Raw genomic sequence first — 25,107 nt, forward strand, 5'->3', positions numbered from 1 at the left:
ATAGGTAGGTATGGTGGCTGTTTTGAGGAAGGTATATGGTGGGTTTATGGTACCGGCGAAAGTTGCGTGATACTAGAGAGGCTAGCAATGGTGGAAGGGTGAGAGTGTCTATAATCCATGGACTCAACATTAGTCATAAAGAACTCACATACTTATTGCAAAAGTTTATTAGCCCTCGAAGCAAAGTACTACTACGCATGCCCCTGGGGGGATAGATTGGTAGGAAAAGACCATCGCTCGTCCCCGATCGCCACTCATAAGGAAGACAATCAATAAATACCTCATGCTCCAACTTCGTTACATAACGGTTCACCATACGTGCATGCTACGGGAATCACAAACCTCAACACAAGTATTTCTACAATTCACAACCACCCACTAGCGTGACTCTAATATCACCATCTTTATATCGCAAAACTATTGCAAGGAATCAAACATATCATATTCAGTGATCTACAAGTTTTATGTAGGATTTTATGACTAACCATGTGAATGACCAATTCCTGTCATCTCTCTAAATAGATATAAGTGAAGCAAGAGAGTTTAATTCTTTCTACAAAAGATATGCCCACGCTCTAACAAATATAAGTGAAGAAAAAGAGCATTCTACAAATGGCGGTTTTCTATGTAAAGAGAAACAGGCAATCCAAACTTCAATAGATATAAGTGAAGCGCATGAAGCATTCTATAAAGCCATACTCAAAATATATAAGTGAAGTGCAATGAGCATTCTATAAATCAACCAAGGACTATCTCATACCAGCATGGTGCATAAAAGAAAAATGAAAACTAAATGCAAAAGACGCTCCAAGATTGCACATATCGCATGAACGAAACGAATCCGAAAACATACCGATACTTGTTGAAGAAAGAGGGGATGCCTTCCGGGGCATCCCCAAGCTTAGACACTTGAGTCTCCTTGAATATTTACTTGGGGTGCCTCGGGCATCCCCAAGCTTTAGCTCTTGCCTCTCTTCCTGTTGGGGAACGTAGTAAATTCAAAAAAATTCCTACGCACATGCAAGATCATGATGATGCATAGCAACGAGAGGGGAGAGTGTTGTCTACGTACCCTCGTAGACCGACAGCGGAAGCGTTATGACAACGCGGTTTATGTAGTCGTACGTCTTCACGGTCCGACCGATCAAGCACTGAAACTACGGCACCTCCGAGTTTTAGCACACATTCAGCTCGATGACGATCCCCGGACTCCGATCTAGCAAAGTGTCGGGGAAGAGTTCCGTCAGCACGACGGCGTGGTGACGATCTTGATGTTCTACCGTCGCAGGGCTTCGCCTAAGCACCTCTACAATATTATCGAGGAGTATGGTGGAAGGGGGCACCGCACACGGCTAAGAAAACGATCACGAGGATCAACTTGTGTGTCTAGAGGTGTCCCCCTTCCCTCGTATATAAAGGAGCAAGGGGGGTGCGGCCGGCCCTAGGAGGAGGCGCGCCGGAGGAGTCCTACTCCTACCGGGAGTAGGACTCCCCCCTTTCCCTAGTTGGATTAGGACTTGGGGGGAAGGAGGAGAGGGGAAGAAAGGAAAGGGGAGGCGCCCCCCCCTCCTTATCGAATTCGAACTTGGGGGGGAGGGGCGCGCGGCAGCCCCTAGGCCTCCTCTCCTCTTCCTCCACAAGGCCCATTAAGGCCCATTAGGTTACCGGGGGGGGTTCCGGTAACCTCCCGGTACTCTAGTAAAATGCCGATTTCACCTGGAACACTTCCGATGTCCAAACATAGGCTTCCAATATATCAATCTTTATGTCTCGACCATTTCGAGACTCCTCATCATGTTCGTGATCACATCCGGGACTCCAAACAAACTTCGGTACATCAAAATATATAAACTCATAATGAAACTGTCATCGTAACGTTAAGCGTGCGGACCCTATGGGTTCGAGAACAATGTAGACATGACCGAGACATGTCTCCGATCAATAACCTATAGCGGAACCTGGATACTCATATTGGCTCCCACATATTCTACGAAGATCTTTATCGATCAGACCGCATAACAACATACTTTGTTCCCTTTGTCATCGGTATGTTACTTGCCCGAGATTCGATCGTGGTATCTCAATACCTAGTTCAATATCGTTACCGGCAAGTCTCTTTAATCGTTTTGTAATACATCATCTCGCAACTAACTCATTGGTTGCAATGCTTGCAAGGCTTATGTGATGTGCATTACCGAGAGGGCCCAGAGATACCTCTCCGACAATCGGAGTGACAAATCCTAATCTCGAAATACGCCAACCCAACATGTACCTTTGGAGACACCTGTAGAGCTCCTTTATAATCACCCAGTTACGTTGTGACATTTGGTAGCACACAAAGTGTTCCTCCGGCAAACGGGAGTTGCATAATCTCATAGTCATAGGAACATGTATAAGTCATGCAGAAAGCAATAGCAACATACTAAACGATCGGGTGCTAAGCTAATGGAATGGGTCATGTCAATCACATCATTCTCCTAATGATGTGATCCCGTTAATCAAATGACAACACATGTCTATGGTTAGGAAACATAACCATCTTCGATTAACGAGCTAGTCAAGTAGAGGCACACTAATGACGTTTAGTTTGTCTATGTATTCACACAAGTATTATGTTTCCGGATAATACAATTCTAACATGAATAATAAACTTTTATCATGATATAAGGAAATAAATAATAACTTTATTATTGCCTCTAGGGCATATTTCCTTCACTTCCTTCTTCTCAAATCGAGACCTTCTCGATCATCGAACACTTCATCCACACAAAACTTCAACAGAAAACTCGGTAAGATCCGTTAGTATAATAAAGAAAATCACTACTCTAAGTACTGTGGCAAACCAATTCATATTTTGTTTTTGCATTGTGTCTACTGTAATATAACTTTTTCATGGCTTAATCCACTGATATGAATCTATAGTTTCATCAAAACAAGCAAACTATGCATCAAAAACAGAATCTGTCTAAAACAGAACAGTCTGTAATAATCTGAACATTCACCATACTTATGATACTTGAAAAATTCTACCAAAATTAGGAAAAATAAAAAATTTGTATAGGAAGACAGTTCAAAAAGAATCAGAACCATTTGACGTTCCAGCAAAAAATGTAAAATCGCGCACTACAGCCAAAGTTTCTGTCCTCCACCGTACAAACCATCAAGCAAATGTAAACATCCTAAAGGAAAACCTTGACACATTATTTTTATTTCTAAACTTTATAAAAGAACACAACAGAATTAAATGACTCTCTAAAACTTCCGGGTTGTCTCCCTGGCAACGCTTTCTTTAAAGCCATTAAGCTAGGCATATAGTGCTCAAGTAATGGATCCACCCGGATCCCAAGGTATATCAAAGCCAATTTTAATTAACAATGATTTGTAATTTAGTAGTGAGCACAAAGTAACATATATCATGCAACACCTAAGTCTAACTCTCTTCCTATGCATCGGCATGTCATAAAAGAACAATTCATGCACACAAAGTAAAGGCCAATGCATAGTATAAACAGTTTCTTGCAATTTTATCATATTGGAAACATAGAGAGGTGGAGATATAGTTCCTCTCTCATAATAATTGCAAGTAGGAGCAGCAAGCACATGCATATTATATTCATCAAAATCATCATGTGCAACGGTAAAAGGCAACCCATCAATATAATCCTTAATAAGTGCAAACTTCTCCGATATAGTGTAGTCGGGAGAATTCAAAAAGATAATAGGACTATCATGCGTGGGTGCAATAGCAACAATTTCATGTTTAACATAAGGAACTATAGCAAGTTCATCTCCATAAGCATAATTCATATTGGCATCTTGGCCACAAGCATCATCAAAAAGGGATATTTCAAGAGAATCAACGGGATCATAACAATCATCATAGCAATCATCCCTCGGTAAGCACGAAGGGAAATTAAACAATGTATGAGTTGAAGAGTTACTCTCATTAGAAGGTGGGCACTGGTAGCTAATCCGCTCTTCCTCCTTTTGTTCGTCGCTCTCCTCATCATCTTTTTCATCCAATGAGCTCACAGTTTCATCAATTCCTTCTTCCATAGACTCCTGCAAAATATTAGTCTCTTCTTGGACAGCGGAGTAGTACTCAATATATGGTTCAACATAGGCATTAGAAGCATAATTATCATAGCAATATTTAAGTATGGCAAAATTTTCAGATTTGTAAAGAGTAGCATCATACTTTTCAATCAAAGAAGCAATCTCATGAACACCCTTAAAAGCAACAAATTCTTCAATTTGTTGAACATCATAGTAACTATAAACACCCTTAGCATAAGAGGATACGATTCCATTCTCACTAAACAAACATTGGTAGGGAAGGTGTTTCTTAGGGTCTTCAGAACAACAAGTATAATCATATATTTCACATAAATTCCAAGCATAGCATTGCAAACGATGAATTTGATCCAGTAAAGTTTTCCCTTTTTCAGATATTCGGTGTCGCACATAATAAGCATGCTCATCTAAAGATTTGCCCTCAACTAAGCTAGTTGGGGTTTCAACACGAGCACAAAGGGATCGAAGATGATCCAAGTAATAAGCTTCAGCAGTGTGATAGATTTTGAGTGGTTCTTCAACCATTGGTTTAGTAGGTACAACTATTTTTTTTGGTATTTTGCGTTTCCTGCCCATAACTAAAGATAGAAAACAACTAAGAACAGCAAATAAAAATTACTTAGTGATAAAGCAAACAAGCACACACGAGAATATTCACCCAACGCTATTGCTCCCCGGCAACGGCGCCAGAAAAAGGTCTTGATAACCCACAAGTATAGGGATCGCAACAGTTTTCGATAAGTAAGAGTGTCAAACCCAACGAGGAGCTAAAGGTAGAACAAATATTCCCTCAAGTTCTATCGACCACCGATACAACTGTACGCACGCTTGACATTCGCTTTACCTAGAACAAGTATGAAACTAGAAGTACTTTGTAGGTGTTGTTGGATAGGCTTGCAAGATAATAAAGAGCACGTAAATAAAAAGTAGGGGCTGTTTAGATAAAGAAACAATAAAGTAAATATAGCGAGTGTGGAAAAGTGGTGGTAGGAGTTGTGAAATTGCCCCTAAGCAATTGACTACTTTACTAGACCGATAGCAAGTATTATATGGGAGAGGCCACTGCTATCATGTCATCCCTGACTTGGAATTCTATGCACTTATGATTGGAACTATTAGCAAGCATCCGCAACTACTAATGTTCATTAAGGTAAAACCCAACCATAGCATTAAGGTATATTGGTCCCCCTTCAATCACGTATGCATCAATTTCTATGCTAGGTTGAAGCTTCTGTCACTCTTGCCCTCCAATACATAGTCCTATCAACATACAACTAACCCTAGGGTGTGATCCACGCGCGCAATCATATGATGGGCACCAAAGGACAGCAACATAACCACAAGCAAATTAAATCAATCATAGCAATTCATCAACCACCGATAGGACAACGAAAATCTACTCAGACATCATAGGATGGAAACACATCATTGGATAATAATATGAAACATAAAGCACCATGTTCAAGTAGAGGGTACAACGGGTTGCGCGAGAGTGGACCGCTGTAGATAGAGGGGGGAAGGTGACGATGATGGCCCCCGGTGGCACTCTGGTGCCACCGGAAGCGAGGGGGAGAGAGCCCCCCTCCTCCTTCTTCTTCTTCCTTGACCTCCTCCCTAGATGGGAGAAGGGTTTCCCCTCTGGTCCATGGCCTCCATGGCATGGGAGGGGCGAGAGCCCCTCCGAGATTGGATCTGTCTCTCTGTCTCTCTCTGTTTCTGCGTTCTCAGATTCTTTCCTTTCACTGTTTCTTATATTCCCAGAGATCCGTAACTCCGATTGGGCTGAAATTTTGACACGATCTCTATCCGGATATTAGTTTTGTTGCGGCGAAAGAAGGGCATCAACCACCTTATGGGTGGCCCACGAGGGTCAGGGGCGCGCCCCCCTGCCTCGTGGCCACCTCGGGCACCGTCTCACGTGGATTTTTCTTCCCAAAAATCAAATATATTAAAAAAATCTCCGTCAGTTTTTATCCCGTTTGGACTCCGTTTGATATGGATATTCTGCGAAACAAAAAACATGCAACAAACAGGAACTGGCACTGGGCACTGGATCAATATGTTAGTCCCAAAAATAGTATAAAAAGTTGCCAAAAGTATATGAAAGTTGAATAATATTGGCATGGAACAATCAAAATTTATAGATATGACGGAGACGTATCAAGCCTCTCCACACGCCGCTGCTTTGGCGGGATGCCCCACATCTTCACCCACACCTCCGGCATGGTCAGCGCCTTGGGCTCGGCGAGGGTCGTGTCCCGGATGTCAACCGTAATGTTGTTGATGGAGAGGAATAACTTGCCGCTGCACATCGCCATTATCAGCATGACTGGATCAGGGAAGGCCACCGAGAAGCAGTCTGTGTCGAAGGGGGTCACCATCCAGTCCCACTCGCCCTCGAAGAGATGTGGGAGCTCCTTCTCCAGAATCTCCTTGAACAGCATGCCAGGCGCCGCCGAGACCAGGGCTGCGTTGGCCCCCAACATGCCCGCCGTCGCCGCATCCGTCTCCTTGGGGTACTGTAGGCAGAAGAAGCCCACGCCCGCGAACGCATGGCCCATGGACTGGAGCACCAAGGGATTTCCGCGCGTGGGGTAGTAGGCCAAAGCGTGGCCCTCCTGGATGCAGAGCACACAGAGCTGCTTGAAAGAGCAGTCATTCTGATAGTGGCCCGTGCGACCGCACCGGAAGCACTCCGGCTTGTCCGCCTCTTCGACATGAATGGGCTCCACCGTCGTGCCCTTGGAGGTGGAAGGCTTAGAGGCCGCCTTCATCGCCGGCTTGTGCTTCTTCTGCTTCTGCTTGGTGAAGGGGTCGCCGACGCGGTCACCGCAGTGGGGGTGGAGCGACTCCTTGTGCTTGAGCTCCAACCACCACTTCTTGTACTCCTCCTTCTTCTTCTTACGCTCCTTGATACGTCCATTTTGTATCATGCTTTTATATCGATATTTATTGCATTATGGACTGTTATTTCACTTTATGTCACAATACATATGGCTATTCTCTCTTATTTTACAAGGTTTACATAAAGAGGGAGAATATTAGAGACCTATTCTGCGCAACTCCAGAAGCAAATATTAGAGACCTATTCTGCGCAACTCCAGAAGTCCTGAAACTCCACGGAACGTCTTAAAATAAATAAAGAAAAATCCTCGCAAAAGATGAAGGCCAGGGGGCCACACCCTTCTCACGAGGGTGGGGGCGCGCCCCCTCCCCTAGGGCGCGCCCCCTACCTCGTGGGCCCCCTGGTGGCTCTCCGATGTCCATCTTCTCCTATATGAGGTATTTTGATGCGAAAAAATAGGGAGGAACTTTTCGGGACGAGACTCCGCCGCCATGAGGCGGAACCTTGGCGGATCCAATCTAGAGCTCCGGCAGAGTTGTTCTGCCGGGGAAACTCTCCCGGAGGGGGAAATCATCACCATCATCATCACCAACGCTCCTCTCGTCGGGAGAGGGCAATCTCCATCAACATCTTCACCAACACCATCTCATCTCCAAACCGTAGTTCATCTCTTGTATCCAATTCTTGTCTCAAAGTCCGGGATTGGTGCTAGTAGGTTGCTAGTAGTGTTGATTACTCCTTGTAGTTGATGCTAGTTGGTTTAATTGGTGGAAGATCATATGTTCAGATCCTATATGCATATTATTACCCCTCTGATTATGAACATGAATATGCTTTGTGAGTAATTACGTTCGTTCTTGAGGACAAGGGAGAAGTCTTGCTATGAGTAGTCATGTGAATTTGGTATTCGTTTGATATTTTGATAAGATGTATGTTGTCTAGCCTCTAGTGGTGTTATGTGAACGTCGACTACATAACACTTCACCATTATTTGGGCCTAGAGGAAGGCATTGGGAAGTAATAAGTAGATGATGGGTTGCTAGAGTGACAGAAGCTTAAACCCTAGTTTATGCGTTGCTACGTAAGGGGCTGATTTGGATCCATATGTTTCATGCAATGGTTAGGTTTACCTTAATACTTTTGTTGTAGTTGCGGATGCTTGCAATAGAGGTTAATCATAAGTGGGATGCTTGTTCAAGTAAGAACAGCACCCAAGCACCGGTCCACCCACATATCAAATTGTCAAAGTATCGAACGCGAATCATATGAACGTGATGAAAACTAGCTTGACGATATTCCGAAGTGTCCTCGGGAGCGTTTTTCCTATTATACGAGTTTGTTCCAGCTTGTCCTTTGCTACAAAAGGATTGGGCCACCTTGCTGCACTTTAATTACTTTTGTTACTTGTTGCTTGTTACAATTTATCCTATCACAAAACTATCTGTTACCACTTATTTCAGTACTTGCAGAGAATACCTTGCTGAAAACCGCTTATCATTTCCTTCTGCTCCTCGTTGGGTTCGACACTCTTACTTATCGAAAGGACTACGATAGATCCCCTATACTTGTGGGTCATCAAGACTCTTTTCTGGCGCCGTTGCCGGGGAGTGTAGCGCCTTTGGTACGTGGAATTTGGTAAGGAAAAATTTATATAGTGTGCTGAAATTTACTGTCACTTGTTACTATGGAAAGTAATACTCTAAGGGGCTTGTTCGGGGTATCTTCACCCCGTCCAGTAGAGAAAAGAGTTGCTCCTCAACCTACTGAACCTATTGAAAATGAAACTCCTTTTGAATTTCCTTCGGGTATGATGGAAAGACTGCTAGCTGACCCTTTTACAGGAGATGGAACAAAGCATCTTGATGAGCACTTAATATATGTGGATGAAGTTTGTGGATTATTTAAGCTTGTAGGTATACCAGATGATGTTGCTAAGAAGAAGGTCTTCCCTTTATCTTTGAAGGGAGACGCATTGGTATGGTATAGGCAATGTGATGATATGAGATCATGGGACTATAAAAGATTGAAGTTGGAATTTCATCAAAAGTATTACCCTATGCATCTTGTTCATCGTGATCGCAATTATATATATAATTTCTGGCCTCGCGAAGGAGAAAGCATCGCTCAAGCTTGGGAGAGGCTTAAATCAATGTTATATTCATGCCCCAATCATAAGCTCCAGAGAGAAATAATTATGCAAAGTTTTTATGCTCGGCTTTTTGAAAACAATCGCAACATGCTCGATACTTCTTGTGCTGGCTCTTTTATGATGAAGACTATTGAATTCACATGGAATTTATTGGATAGAATTAAACGCAACTCTGAAGATTGGGACCTCGACGAAGGTAAGGAGTCAGGTATGACACCTAAGTTTGATTGTGATAAATCTTTTATGGACACTGATATTTTCCGTAAATTTAGCACTAAATATGGACTTGACTCTGAGATAGTAGCTTCTTTCTGTGAATCTTTTGCTACTTATGTTGATCTCCCTAAGGAGAAGTGGTTTAAATATCATCCTCCCATAGAAGTAAAAGTAGCTGCACCTATTAAAGTTGAAGAAAAGACTGTCACTTATAATGATCCTATTGTTCTTACTTCTTATATTGAGAAACCACCTTTCCCTGTTAGAGTAAAGGATCATGCTAAAGCTTCAACTATTGTTCGTAAAAGCAATATTAGAACTTATATACCTCCTGAGCAAGTTAAAGTAGAACCTAATATTGCTATTGTTAAAGATCTCTTGTCTGATAATATTGATGGGCATGTTATTCAGTTCGAAGGTGAAACTGCTAGAATTGCTAAACCTTGTGCTAAAGATAAACATAGACCTATGGTGTGTGCCTGTTATTTCTGTTAAAATAGGAGATCATTGTTATCATGGCTTATGTGATATGGGTGCTAGTGCTAGTGTTATACCGCATACCTTATACAAAGAAATTATGCATGACATCGCACCTGTTGAGTTAGAAGATATTGATGTCACAATTAAACTTGCTAATAGAGATACTATTTCACCAATTGGAATTGTTAGAGATGTTGAAGTCTTGTGTGGGAAAACTAAATATCCTGCTGATTTTCTTATTCTTACTTCCCCACAAGATAGCTTTTGTCCCATTATATTTGGTAGACCCTTCTTGAACACTGTTAATGCTAAGATACACTGCGAAAAGAATGTTGTTACTATTGGCTTGGATGATATGGTTCATGAGTTTAATTTCTCTAAATTTAGTAAACAACATCGTGAGGAAGAATTACCTAGTAAGGATGAAATTATTGGTCTTGCTTCTATTGTCGTACCTCCTAGTGATCCTTTAGAACACTATTTGCTAGACCATGAAAATGATATGTTCATGAATGAAAGAAGGGAAATAGATGAAGTATTCTTTAAACATGAACCTATTCTGCATCACAATTTGCCTGTTGAAATTTTAGGGGATCCTCCTCCACCCAAGGGTGATCCCGTGTTTGAGCTTAAACCTCTGCCTGATAATCTTAAATATGCTTATCTTGATGAAAAGAAGATATATCCTGTTATTATTAGTGCTAACCTTTCAGAGCATGAAGAAGAAATATTATTGAAAACTCTGAAGAAGCATCGTGCTGCTATTGGATATACTTGATGATCTTAAGGGCATTAGTCCCACTCTGTGTCAACATAAAATAAATTTGGAAGCAAATGCCAAACCAGTTCATGATCCTCAACAACGTCTGAATCCTAAAATGAAAGAAGTGGTAAGAAAAGAAATACTAAAGCTTCTGGAGGCAGGTATAATCTATCCCGTTGCTGATAGTGAGTGGGTAAGTCCTGTCCATTGTGTCCCTAAGAAGGGAGGTATTACTGTTGTTCCTAATGATAAAGATGAATGGATTCCACAAACAATTATCACAGGTTATAGGATGGTAATTGATTTCCGTAAATTAAATAAAGATACTAAGAAAGATCATTACCCCTTACCTTTTATTGATCAAATGCTAGAAAGATTATGCAAACACACACACTATTGCTTTCTAGATGGTTATTCTGGTTTCTATCAAATATCTGTGTCGGCTAGAGATCAATCAAAGACTACTTTTACATGCCCTTTTGGTACTTTTGCTTATAGACGTATGCCTTTTGGTTTATGTAATGCACCTGCTACCTTTCAAAGATGCATGATGGCTATATTCTCTGACTTTTGTGAGAAGATTTGTGAGGTTTTCATGGACGACTTTTCCATCTATGGTTCCTCTTTTGATGATTGCTTGAGCAATCTTGATCGAGTTTTGCAGAGATGTGAAGAAACTAATCTTGTCTTGAATTGGGAAAAGTGCCACTTTATGGTTAATGAAGGTATTGTCTTGGGGCACAAAGTCTCTGAAAGAGGTATTGAAGTTGATAAAGCCAAGGTTGATGCTACTGAAAAGATGTCATGTCCCAAGGACATCAAAGGTATAAGAAGTTTCCTTGGTCACGCCGAATTTTACAGGAGGTTCATTAAGGACTTCTCAAAAATCTCTCGGCCTCTGACTAATTTATTGCAAAAAGATATACCATTTGTCTATGATGATGATTGTGTAGAAGCATTTGAAATACTTAAGAAAGCATTAGTCTCTGCACCTATTGTTCAGCCACCTGATTGGAATTTACCCTTTGAAATTATGTGTGATGCTAGTGATTATGTTGTAGGTGCTGTTCTAGGGCAAAGAGTTGATAAGAAATTAAATGTTATTCATTATGCTAGTAAGACTCTAGACAATGCTCAAAGAAATTATGCTACTACTAAAAAAGAGCTTTTAGTAGTTGTATTTGCTTGTGATAAGTTCAGACCTTATATTGTTGATTCTAAAGTAACTATTCACACTGATCATGCTGCTATTAAATACCTTATGGAAAAGAAATATGCTAAACCTAGACTTATTAGATGGGTTCTCTTGCTACAAGAATTTGATTTGCATATTGTTGATAGAAAGGGAGCTGAGAACCCCGTTGCAGACAACTTGTCTAGGTTAGAAAATATTCTTGATGACCCACTACCTATTAATGATGACTTTCCTGATGAACAATTAAATGTTATAAGTACTTCTCGTAGCACTCCATGGTATGCTGATTATGCTAATTATATTTTTACTAAGTTTATACCACCTAGCTTCACATACCAGCAAAAGAAAAGGTTCTTCTATGACTTGAGACATTACTTTTGGGATGACCCACATCTTTATAAAGAAGGAGTAGATGGTGTTATTAGACGTTGTGTACCTGAGCATGAACAGGAACAGATCCTACGCAAGTGTCATTCCGAGTCGTATGGAGGACACCACGCTGGAGATAGAACTGCACATAAGGTATTGCAATCTGGTTTTTATTGGCCCACTCTCTTCAAGGATGCCCGTAAGTTTGTCTTGTCTTGTGATGAGTGTCAAAGAATTGGTAATATTAGTAGACGTTAAGAAATGCCTATGAATTATTCACTTGTTATTAAACCGTTTGATGTTTGGGGCTTTGATTATATGGGACCTTTTCCTGCCTCTAATGGATACACACATATTCTAGTTGCTGTTGATTACGTTACTAAGTGGGTGGAAGCTATTCCAACTAGTAGTGTTGATCATAACACTTCTATTAAAATGCTTAAGGAAGTTATTTTTCCGAGGTTTGGAGTCCCTAGATATTTAATGACTAATGGTGGTTCATATTTTATTCATGGTGCCTTCCGTAAAATGCTTGCTAAATATGATGTTAATCATAGAATTGCATCTCCTTATCACCCACAGTCTAGTGGTCAAGTAGAGTTGAGCAATAGAGAGCTCAAATTAATTTTGCAAAAGACTGTTAATAGGTCTAGAAAGAATTGGTCTAAGAAACTTGATGATGCATTATGGGCATATAGAACTGCATATAAAAATCCTATGGGTATGTCTCCGTATAAAATGGTTTATGGAAAAGCATGTCACTTACCTCTCGAACTAGAACATAAGGCATATTGGGCTATTAAAGAACTCAACTATGATTTTAAACTTACCGGTGAGAAGAGGTTATTTGATATTAGCTCACTTGACGAATGGAGAACCCAAGCTTATGAAAATGCCAAGTTGTTTAAAGAAAAAGTTAAAAGATGGCATGACAAAAGGATACAAAAGTGTGAGTTTAACATAGGTGACTATGTATTGCTATACAACTCTTGTTTAAGATTTTTTGCAGGAAAACTTCTCTCTAAATGGGAAGGCCCCTACATTATCGAGGAGGTCTATCGTTCCGGTGCCATAAAAATCAACAACTTCAAAGGCACAAATCCGAAGGTGGTAAACGGTCAAAGAATTAAACATTATATCTCAGGTAATCCCATAAATGTTGAAACCAATATTATTGAAACCGTAACCCCGGAGGAATACGTAAGGGACACTTTTCAGAACGTTTCAGACTCCGAAAAGGAATAGGTATGTGGTACGGTAAGTAAACCAACTCCAAAACAATTTTTAAGGCAATATTTCTCCGTTTTGGAATATTTAGAAAAATAGAAAAATAAGTAGCAGTCCGGGAAGGACACGAGGGCCCCACGGGGGTGGTGGGCGCGCCCTACCCCCCTGGGCGCGCCCCCTACCTCGTGAGCATCTCGTGTGCCTTCCGGACTCCGTTTTCTTGCACGTTACGTATTTCGGTCGGTAAAAATTCATTATATATTTTCCCGAAGGTTTTGATTCCCGTATCACGCAAAATTCCTCTGTTTTTGTTTTCGAGCTTTTGCTGCTGCAGATTAGGGCAAGATGTCTTCTCAAGAGTCAATTGGGGAGAGCCGGGTATCTAATCCAGCACTGGAACTAAGGGCAAACAGCGACACTGACCACTTTGGGCCAGCAACGGAGGAAGAGATGGAGGCTGACTTGATGAGAGTAGATGCCATGAAGGATCAAGAAGTCACCTCTCGCCTCCGAGCTGGGTTCACGATGGGGGAATTACAGAGCTCAGCTATTCCAAACTCGGTTATTCCTTCTAATGTTAGATTTCTTTCTTATGAAAATATGAAGAGGAGTGTCACTTGTTCTCCCGCAGCTATGTAACACCCTTGGGTGCAAGGAGCTTTAGCTGTCACAGGAAAGCTTCATAAGGAAATAATGGACCTCAAACAGCAAGTCAATAAGCTCGAGGAGGAGAACCGCATCCTTAGGGGAATCATCGTCAAGAATATTACACCGACAACAAAGAAGGAGACATAATCACATGGGTATGGGCACTCCCCTTGGCAACTGCCAAGCTTGGGGGAGGTGCCCCGGTATCATATCACAATCACAACTCCTATCTTTACCGTTTTTCTTAGTTCGATCCCATTAGTAGTATCTTGATCTAGTAGAATAAAGCTTATGGCATGATCTAGTTTTGAGTTTTGCTTTATGATCTCTCTATGTAATCGAGTCATGAGTTATATATAATAAAGATTAGTGTTGAGTCAAGGGCTTGATTATTTTGCCATGATCTTGGGTGAATTAAAGAAAAGAAGAAAAGAATAAAAAGAAACAAAAAGTTCATATTGATCTTATTGAGAGTAATGACTTCACATAGAAAGAGTATGATGATTAAAAGTTGTTGGGTGTTGGCAGACATAGCTTTGGTCATTGTTGCAATTAATAGGAAGTAATAAGTAAAGAGAGGTTTCACATATAGATATATTATCATTGACATCTTTTATGATTGGGAGCACTCATTAAAATATGACATGCTAAAGAATTGATGTTGGACAAGGAAGACAATGTAATGAGTTATGTCTTTCTTATATCTGAGATAAAGTATGTTGTCATGGTTCCTCTAACTTGTTGAACTTGCCTTTCCCCCTCATGCTAGCCAAATTCTCAGCACCAAGTAGAAATACTACTTGTGCTTCCAAAATCCCTAAACTAGTTTTGCCATGAGAGTCCACCATATCTACCTATGGATTGAGTAAGATCCTTCAAGTAAGTTGTCATCGGTGCAAAGCAATAAAAATTGCTCTAAATATGTATGATTGATTGGTGTGGGAGAAATAAGCTTTATATGATCTTGTGATGTGGAAGTAATAAAAGCGACGGACTGCATAATAAAGGTTCATATCACAAGGGGCAATATAAAGTGACGTTCTTTCGCATTGAGATTTTATACATCCAACCATAAAAGCGCAAGGAAAACTCTGCTTCCCTCTGCGAAGGGCCTATCCTTTATTATTATCTTCTACCTTATGCAAGAGTCACGGTGATCTTCACCTTTCCTTTTTCATTTTATCCTTTGGCAAGCTCAGCATGTTGGAAAGAACGTGATATATATATATATATAATTGGATGTAGGGGAGCATGAACCATTATTGTTGATATTACCCTTGAGGTAAAAGGTTGTGGGGCAAAACTATAAGCCCCTATCTTTCTCTGTGTCTGATTAAAACTCTGTAACCACAAGTATTGCGTGAGTGTTAGCAATTATGGAGGACTAAATGATAGTTGAGTATGTGGACTTGCTTTTTAGCTCTGACATAGACTCTTTCCGATGTTATGATAAATTGCAATTGCTTCAATGACTGAGATTATAGTTTGTTAGAGCCCAATAAGGTTTATGATTTATACTTTTGCATTGTGAATAGATCATCACTTGAACATGAGTGATCATATGAAAAAGTCTATATAAGTTGCTGTTATGAGAATAATCATGATGCCTTCATGTCCGTATTTTATTTTTATCGACGCCTCTACCTCTAAACATGAGGACATATTTATTTTTATCGGCTTTTCGCTTGAGGACAACTGAGGTCTAAGCTTGAGGGAGTTGATACGTCCATTTTGCATCATGCTTTTATATCGATATTTATTGCATTATGGACTGTTATTTCAATTTATGTCACAATACTTATGGCTATTCTCTCTTATTTTAAAAGGTTTACATAAAGAGGGAGAATGCCGGCAGCTGGAATTCTGGGCTGGAAAAGGAGCAAATATTAGAGACCTATTCTGCGCAACTCCAAAAGTCCTGAAACTCCACGGAACATCTTAAAATAAATAAAGAAAAATCCTCGCAAAAGATGAAGGCCAGGGGGGCCCACACCCTTCTCACGAGGGTGGGGGGCGCGCCCCCTCCCCTAGGGCGCGCCCCCTACCTCGTGGGCTCCCTGGTGGCTCTCCGACGTCCATCTTCTCCTATATGAGGTCTTTCGATGAGAAAAAATAGGGAGGAACTTTTCGGGACGAGACTCCGCCGCCACGAGGCGGAACCTTGGCGGATCCAATCTAGAGCTCCGGCAGAGTTGTTCTATCGGGGAAACTTCTCTACCGGAGGGGGAAATCATCACCATCGTCATCACCAACGCTCCTCTCGTCGGGAGAGGGCAATCTCCATCAACATCTTCACCAGCACCATCTCATCTCCAAACCCTAGTTCATCTCTTGTATCCAATTCTTGTCTCAAAGTCCGGGATTGGTGCTAGTAGGTTGCTAGTAGTGTTGATTACTCCTTGTAGTTGATGCTAGTTGGTTTAATTGGTGGAAGATCATATGTTCAGATCCTATATGCATATTATTACCCCTCTGATTATGAACATGAATATGCTTTGTGAGTAATTACGTTCGTTCCTGAGGACAAGGGAGAAGTCTTGCTATGAGTAGTCATGTGAATTTGGTATTCGTTTGATATTTTGTTAAGATGTATGTTGTCTAGCCTCTAGTGGTGTTATGTGAACGTCGACTACATAACACTTCACCATTATTTGGGCCTAGAGGAAGGCATTGGGAAGTAATAAGTAGATGATGGGTTGCTAGAGTGACAGAAGCTTAAACCCTAGTTTATGCGTTGCTTCGTAAGGAGCTGATTTGGATCCATATGTTTCATGCTATGGTTAGGTTTACCTTAATACTTTTGTTGTAGTTGCGGATGCTTGCAATAGAGGTTAATCATAAGTGGGATGCTTGTTCAAGTAAGAACAACACCCAAGCACCGGTCCACCCACATATCAAATTATCAAAGTATCGAACGTGAATCATATGAACGTGATGAAAACTAGCTTGACGATATTCCGAAGTGTCCTCGGGAGCGTTTTTCCTATTATACGAGTTTGTTCCGGCTTGTCCTTTGCTACAAAAGAATTGGGCCACCTTGCTGCACTTTAATTACTTTTGTTACTTGTTGTTTGTTACAATTTATCCTATCACAAAACTATCTGTTACCACTTATTTCAGTACTTGCAGAGAATACCTTGCTGAAAACCGCTTATCATTTCCTTCTGCTCCTTGTTGGGTTCGACACTCTTACTTATCAAAAGGACTACGATAGATCCCTTATATTTGTGGGTCATCACTCCTGCTCCTTGAACCACCAGGGAGGGGAAGGCCCCCAGCCACCATCGTCTCCAGCCCGCTCCGCTGCGCGGACCTTGGCCTGGTCACGTAGATCCCGCTCGCGCCGCCACATGCGACCTGACCGGCGCCGCCACCACAGGCATCACCACCGACGCCGGCGCGGGCCCCGGGACCTGCCGGAGAGAAGCCACCGCCGTCGCTGCCTCCGCATCGCCCGCGACTTCCCGCACCGACCGTGGCCACGACGCCGCCGCCACGGACTTCTGTGATGCCCGCCCCGACACCCCTAGTCGGCGAGCACCACGGCCGTCGGGCGCGAACGCACGCCTCCGCCCAGCTTTGAGCGAGCCCCCAAGCTCCTCAGCACGAGCCACAAACTCGTCGACCGACGGTAGTGCTCCGTCACAATGCCTAGCGCCGCCCTCGCCATCCTCCACCTCCGAATCCTCACCTTCGCTTACCTCGGCCAAAGCCCATAAACGACTCCTGCCCCAGCTCAGAGACGCTGACGCGCCCGAGGCCGGCGTCAGGGGCGCGCGCGCCGGCCGCCCCGACACCCTCACCTCCGACTAGGCCTCCGCCTTGCCGGGGCTAGCGGTTCCGGCCGCCTCGCCAGCCCCATCGCCGCCCGAGTCGCCTGTCCGTACCAGAGCCGTTGGAGCCATCCGCCCTTGATTCGGTCAGTCAAATCTCCAGATATGCACTTCTACCGGCCACCCACCTTAAATAGTTCCTTTTGGCTCAAGAAGAAGAATAAACCAGCTAGCCGCACATATCATGTACTAGTATATGATGCGATGAGACATGCAATGCAAGCTGCTGCACGCATGACTATACTCATTCATTCATTGCTCTATAGCGAGAGAGCTGCATGCATGGACAACTAATATTTTGAGGTGGAGAACTTGTGAGGTGCAACGTAGGAGGCAACCACCCAAGATTTGGTTTGCTCTCCCGCGCGCCCACTCTCTCGACCCCAATTTTTTATGTATCTATAAATCTTTTCATGACAGTGTACAGATTTCATTGGATGTTATAAATATTAATGAGGTCCTTTATTCCTGAGTAATACATTATTTAGACCTCACAATTTCGGTTATCAGAGTAATCTGGTGCTCTAAAATGGACTTTTTGAAGAACAATGGTTAATCGATTGTTTTTCTTCTCCCAGAGCACCACGAATGTCATTTCTTTACGAAAATTTGCACATGGGTAGAACACTTGACCATACATATTTAAAATATTCTGAATATTTTTTATTTTACTGCTTATAGAGGTGTATGTGAAACCATGCACACAAATATATTTTTGTCCTACCCACCAACCATAGAGAATAAAGAATAATCCAGAATTGATTCTTTTTTTGTTTACATACTTTCAAAATTCTAGTAACAAAAAAAGGTGTTTGATTATTTAAAAAGAACATGGTAATTAATAAAGTGTTGACATATTTTTATCGAATGCTCATGTAACAAAAAATGTTCAAATACTTGAAATAATGTTCAAGTATTTGAAATGATTTGAAAATTTATTCGATAGTATTCATGTTTTTCTAAAAAGTATTCAAACCTCTTCAAGATACGTTCAATAAAATTTCGAATTGTTCACACATTATAATAATTGTGAGTACATTGTTAAAAAGTTCACTAAATGGATTTTTTACATGTTTTCGGAGTGCTTGTAAGTGTTTTTGAGAAAAATCATGCATTTTTTAAATATTTCGTTATAAAAAGGATGCAAGCGTAATTTTTTGAAAAAGTATCATGTCATTTTAGGAAAATTTATAATAAAATCGAATGACAAAACACAATACAAGAAAACTAATAAAATAAAAAGATGAAAGCCGAAATAAATTTAATAAAAATACTAAACAGGAAAACAAAGAAAATATCAGAACAAAACCGGTAAAGCTAACGATATGCAACAAAAAGAAAGGATGGATGTATTCGGTGCACGCACACTTGTGGTGCTACCGGTGCAAGGGACGCCGTAGAACATTTAAAATATCTGAAAATAATCTGGAACATTGACACAGCATCAATGTATTAGCATCCAACATGTCAAAAAAAATTGTATCAAAATCTGAAATATTTCTTGACATAGAAAAATGACAAATTCGACATCAATTTGATAACGGGCCAAATCTAAAGCCCAACTTATGTTATGTACTATTCAATGTCATTTTCGTTTTCTGAGCTATGTTTTGAGTTTTTTCTCAAAAAAAACTATGTTTTGAGTTTGGACTTGAAAATTCTATGGCAAGTTACATTAATGTTATGTGAATATGCTAATTGATTTTCAGACTTTTTTGAACATTTTAAAATGCCAATGTGAGTTCGGTGCACTGGCAGCACCACAAATAACGGTGCACAAGAACCTAAATAAGCACGGCCCATGCCACTGGCTTCTCCTATGGCTCGCTCTATACGAGGAATAGTCGGAACGGCTGGCTTCATCCGGAGGTAAATGGGTTGGAACTTGTGCGGCCCATGGAGGTGCAAATCTTTTTACATCTTGGAAATATGAATCCTTTCCTAATAAAAATATGAATCCTTTCCTAATAAAAATATGAATCCTACTGATTTATGTATAATCAATTTAATTAGGGCAATGCAGACCTCAAAATTTCGGTTATCAGAGTAATCTAGTGCTTTAAAATGGCCTTTTTTTTTAGAATAATCGTTGTTCGATTTTGTTTTCTTCTCCCAGAGCACTACACATGTGATTTCTTTATGAAAATTCGCACATGGGTAGAACACTTGACCATATATTTTAAAATTATTCTGAATAATTTTTTATTTTACTGCTTATAGAGGTGCAAGTGAAACCATGTGCACCGATATATTTTTGTCCTACCCGCCAACTGCAGAAAATAAAGGAAAATCCATAAGTGATTTTTTTGTTTACATACATTCAAAATTCATCTAAAGTAAAGTGTTCAATTATTTATGAAGAACATGCTAATTAATAAAATATTCACACATTTTTTTTTCAAATGGCCATGTAACAAAAAGTGTTCAAATATTTGAAATAATTTTTGTGTCTCAAACGCATTGACAAAATTATTCGATATTATTGATGCATTTTTTATATGTTTTCACACCTCTTCAAAATATGTTCAAGCAAATTCCAAATTGTTCACTCATTATAACAATTGTGAGTACATTTTCTAAAAACATTCATTAATATGTATTTTTAGAATGCTTATAAGTTTTTTAAAATTCATGCATTTTATAAATTTTCATGTACATAGGAAAAATTCTTCACCCACTATAAAAAGGATGCAAGTGTAGTTTTTAGAAAAAAATATTATTTTATTTTAGTATAAATAATTGTAAAAGGGAATGACAAAACACAATACAAGGGAAACTATTAAAAAAGATAAGAGACGAAATAAGATAAATTAAAATAGTAAACAGGAAAACAAAGAAAATATAAGAACAAAACTGGGCAAAGCTAACGGTATGGAACAAAAAAAAAGGGGGGGGGGGGATGTATCCGGTGCACCCACACTTGTGGTCCTACCGGTGCACGGGATGCCATAGGATATTTTAAAAAGTCAGGAAAAAAATCTAGCACATTGACACAACATCAGTGTATGTTGTAACAAAATTTTGTGTCAAAATCTGAAATATTTCTTGAGATACAAGAAATGAAATATTTGACATCGATGTGATAATGGGTCAAATCTAAAGACCAACCTATATTATTTACTATTTAATGTTGAACTTATTTTTTTTCTGAGCTATGTTTTTAATTTTGAGTTGGAATTTCTTGACAATCTACATTAATGTTGTGTCAATGTGCTAATTGTTTTCCGGAATTTCTTGAACATTTTAAAATGTGCAACGTGTGTTCAGTGCGCCAGTAGCTCCATAAACACCGGTGGACCAATAATTGTTCTTGGGAACATTAAGGGGCTGCACGGTGCCTCCCATACTGAGCTAGCCCATGCGACTGGGCTGCTCATATGACTTGCCTACTGCGAGGAATAGTGGGGACGGCTGGCCTGCAGCCGGAGCTAAATGGGCTGGAACTTATGCGGCTCATAGAGGTACAAATCTTTTTTACATCTGGCAAATATGAATCCTTTCCTAAGAAGAAAAATAAGAATCCTACTAATTGATGTATAATCAATTTATTAAAAATAGTAATTAAAATATTCATATTTTTTGCACTTTTAAAAACATCCATGAAAGTTAATATTTTGAATATGTTGATTTATTTATTCATTAATATTCTTATAATTTTAGAAATCTGGAAATAAAGATAATATCGGAGCAAACTCAGGCAAAGTGAACAATATGCAAGAAAAGAAAAATAAGGAAAACTGGGCTCTCCTTCTTGGCTGGCCCCGATTGGCTGCCCCTATGTGTGTGGACTGCTCGCTTGCAGCCCAAGCTAAATGGGCTGAAACTAGTGTGACCTACAAAAAGGCATTTTAAAAAATGCATCTTGCAAATATGAATTCTTTCATGAAAAAAATGTATCCTACTAATTTATGTATAAGAAATTTAATAATAGAAATAAGTAAAGAATACTCGTAATTTATTTGCACTTTTTAAAAATACCCATGAAGTTAAAAGTGTCTGCGCCTTTAAAAACATATTCTATCATGAATTTAAAAATGTTCAACATTATTTGAATCTTTTAATCGTACATTTCCCAAAAAAATATGTGTATTTGTAAAAATGGCCAGCTTACTCGAAGAATGTCCAACATGTACTCCGAAAACGTTAGTGTGGTCACAAAAGGTGTTCACTTGTGAAAAAGATGTTCTTGTAATATTAATTTTTTTTCATGACTCAAATATTCATGTTAATCTAGAAAGTATTAATGCAATTTATATACTACCTGATTTTTTTGTACATTTACCCACCCTATGAACGCGCGCGTGTATACCCTACCCATATGAGCACCTTCGAGATACTGAACTGGCATCACATCTTGAGATTGACGAAATCACCATAGACACCTCGTAGTCGACGAAAACGTCTTCTCTCATTGAAAACATCGTTGGAAAGGCTGAAATAAATGCAGGAAAATGCAAGACTAGTGCCAAGTGTAGGACTACTTGAACCATGGTGAGCGTGTTTCACTACAAGTATCGGCGGCTCAATAGTCCTCGCAGTCTAATAAATGCCCAACTGTACTGTGGTGTACACACTACGGCTTTTAGTCCTAATTTATTGTCGCCAAACAGATACACACTATGCCACTCTACGCTGGAGCGGTTATTCAACAAGAACACTTCATTTCGTCCAATTACGCACGGATCCTAGACATCAGTCCAGAAGCTGAGATTCCAGTGAGCGTCAGCGCCGAGTGCTCCTAGTCCGCGTCCTAGGAACAAAAATAAGGAAAAATATAACACAATATAGATTAAGTCCAACATTAGACTAAAGTTATTCACAACTCAACTTTTCGGCGCCACGACCATGCATGTGGTGGAGCTTAGGAGGAGTGGATGTGCGCAGACATTGTCGACCTATTGTAGACCTATCTCTTCTTCTGCTCTTTTCTTCCTCCCATGAGTTGTAATGTCTCTTGATGTAATTTGAAAGAATCCTAGCGATATTTCAAGCTTGTAAGCCACGGCAAATCTTCTATATATACACATGCGGCCTAAGACAAAGGGTTTAACGTTTCCTACAGAATCTTTCATGTTACACATATTTATTCTTTTTGAACACATTACAAGCTCATATGCTCACATACACTCAATCCAATAACATACGCACACACCTTACCTTTATGAGCATCTGCGAGATACTGAGCCGATACACCGAAAAAAAAGAGATACTGAGCTGATACGGATAACATCTTGAAGTTGGCGAAGTCGTCAGAGACGCCTTCATATGCTAGCTATAGGCTTACTCATGCTACATATGCTTAGTATAGCTTACTAATTGGGCGGCTTTAGTGCAAAGTGCACATTAGTAGACGTGGTCGACGACCCTGAAGTGGCCTCGGTTCTTGATGACGACGTCGTACATGTGGGTGGAGCGCAGCCTGGCGAAGTCGCGCGGGAGAGTGATGAGGTCGAGGCCGCCGTCCGGCCTGTGAAGCTGCACCACGGCGATGTTCTCGTAGTAGCGCTCCCACCCGAGCGACCCCAGCCGCCGCTCCAGCGCCGGCAGCGACCTCATCGGCTCGTTGGCCGGCATGTACACCAGCGCCTTGCTCTTCGCCGTCGTCGATGCGTCCTGCTCCATCACGCCGTCCTTCCGGAACACCCACACGCCTCCCGCCGCCATATGTCTACTATCTAGCTTAGCCGGTGTTGGTGTCACAGCTGCCTTCTGGTGCGTGCGTGAGGTGCTGGGCATTATATCGCCGTCGTGGCCGGTGCCGTCGCCGTCGCAGGCACAATGCCAAGAATGCAATAAATCAGTGAACCACGTGGAGAATATGCAGGACAGCAGGAGTCGTCGCGATCGAGGGTGCAGTAGCACATTAACGTACATACGCGAGAGCTGCAGCTTGGCCCGGCTGAGCGCCTAGTTTGCCAATTCGAGCGGTGTGCCGACAGACAGAAATCTGTGCCGACGTACGATGGCGACGCCGGCTAAGCCAAAGTAGCGACGGACCACCCGACTGCGCCATGACACAGCAGTGAGCGCGTTTTTCATGACACTTCGTCATCAACATGTATTATTTATGCGCGTCATTATTCACAGAATTTTTTGTAAATATCTAGATACCAAGTCTTTAATACCGTTATTTAATACTCCCTCCGTTTCTAAATATAAGCATTTAAAAAAAGAATTAATGCGGACTACATACGGATGTATATCAGACATATTTTATAAATGTAGATTCACTCATTTTGCTTCTTATATAGTCCATATTAAAATCTCTAAAATGTTTTATATTTAGGAACAGAGGAAGTAGATCGCATAACCGACCTGTCAATATGCTGCCCATCCAGCTAGACAGAGGAAAAATGAGGCACCCATTAAATTATTTTCACACAATGCCTGTGGCTGACTCCAACAGTACTATGTGCCCCAACATCATCTTCTTCCTGCTTTCAACTATGCATGCAGCGCCCTCTCTACATCTGCTTTTCTTCTCTTTCTGATGGGGCAGCGATCTCTTCTGCAAACTACTCTGACACACTGCAAGGCTACTAAACTTACTCCACAGTGGCATCCGAGCCTAGTTGGCTGCGAGGCATCACTCTTGAAGCATACATTTAGCCATGCCCTTAGATCAGTTCACAAAACCAATATGTCATATTCTTCTTAGGTCAGTACAAGGTAGAAGATGATGACAATGATGTATATATCTTTTTTTTGCGAATCGATGATGTATATATCTTGTTCGCTAAGGGAAAAACACATGATACCTACTATTTTACCATAAGTCAAGCGTTATTTCTCTGCTGCTCAGCTTAGCCCACTATAAGCTGTGCACCCCCTAAAAAATACGACAACTGTAGGGCCCTCAGGTTAGTACCATGTAAGCCGAGCGTAGCGCAAAACACACATGGCTGTAGATTAAAAAACTATTACACGCCATTCAAAAATTGTTTAACATGTAGTAAAACATGCATTTCAAAAAATGTACATCATGTATTTGAAAAATATTCAACGTCTATTTAGAAAATGTTTGACCTGTATACAAAAAATATACAATGTGTAAAAAAAATGAGGACATGTGTTGAAAAATAGAAAAAGAAAAAAACACGGTTAAGGAACACAATATACCCGAAAAAAGAGAGGAAAAAAATCCATGTAGAAGCTTCTAAAGCCGGTCCAAACCGGTAAGCAGGGACGGATCTAAGGGGGGACGAGGGGGGCGAGACCCCCCCTAACGATCGTCTCGTCCCTAGATAGCGACCAACTAATCGCTATTTTTTTCCCTTGCCCGCTTGTTTCGTGCTTGCTTCGCCCCCC

General features: G+C 40.8%; 1 protein-coding gene across 1 annotated transcript; it reads right to left on the reverse strand.

The window, feature by feature from the left end:
* Positions 1-22,946: 22,946 nt before the first annotated feature.
* On the reverse strand, positions 22,947-23,463 carry LOC119298491 (flowering-promoting factor 1-like protein 5). Its single transcript, XM_037575874.1, has one exon. It carries the CDS (start codon positions 23,461-23,463, stop codon positions 23,143-23,145), a length of 321 nt encoding a protein of 106 aa, XP_037431771.1. The 3' UTR covers positions 22,947-23,142.
* Between the last annotated feature and the right edge of the window lie 1,644 nt (positions 23,464-25,107).

The sequence above is a fragment of the Triticum dicoccoides genome, chromosome 5A, assembly GCF_002162155.2.
Source record: "Triticum dicoccoides isolate Atlit2015 ecotype Zavitan chromosome 5A, WEW_v2.0, whole genome shotgun sequence".
NCBI classification, from domain to species: Eukaryota; Viridiplantae; Streptophyta; class Magnoliopsida; order Poales; family Poaceae; genus Triticum; species Triticum dicoccoides.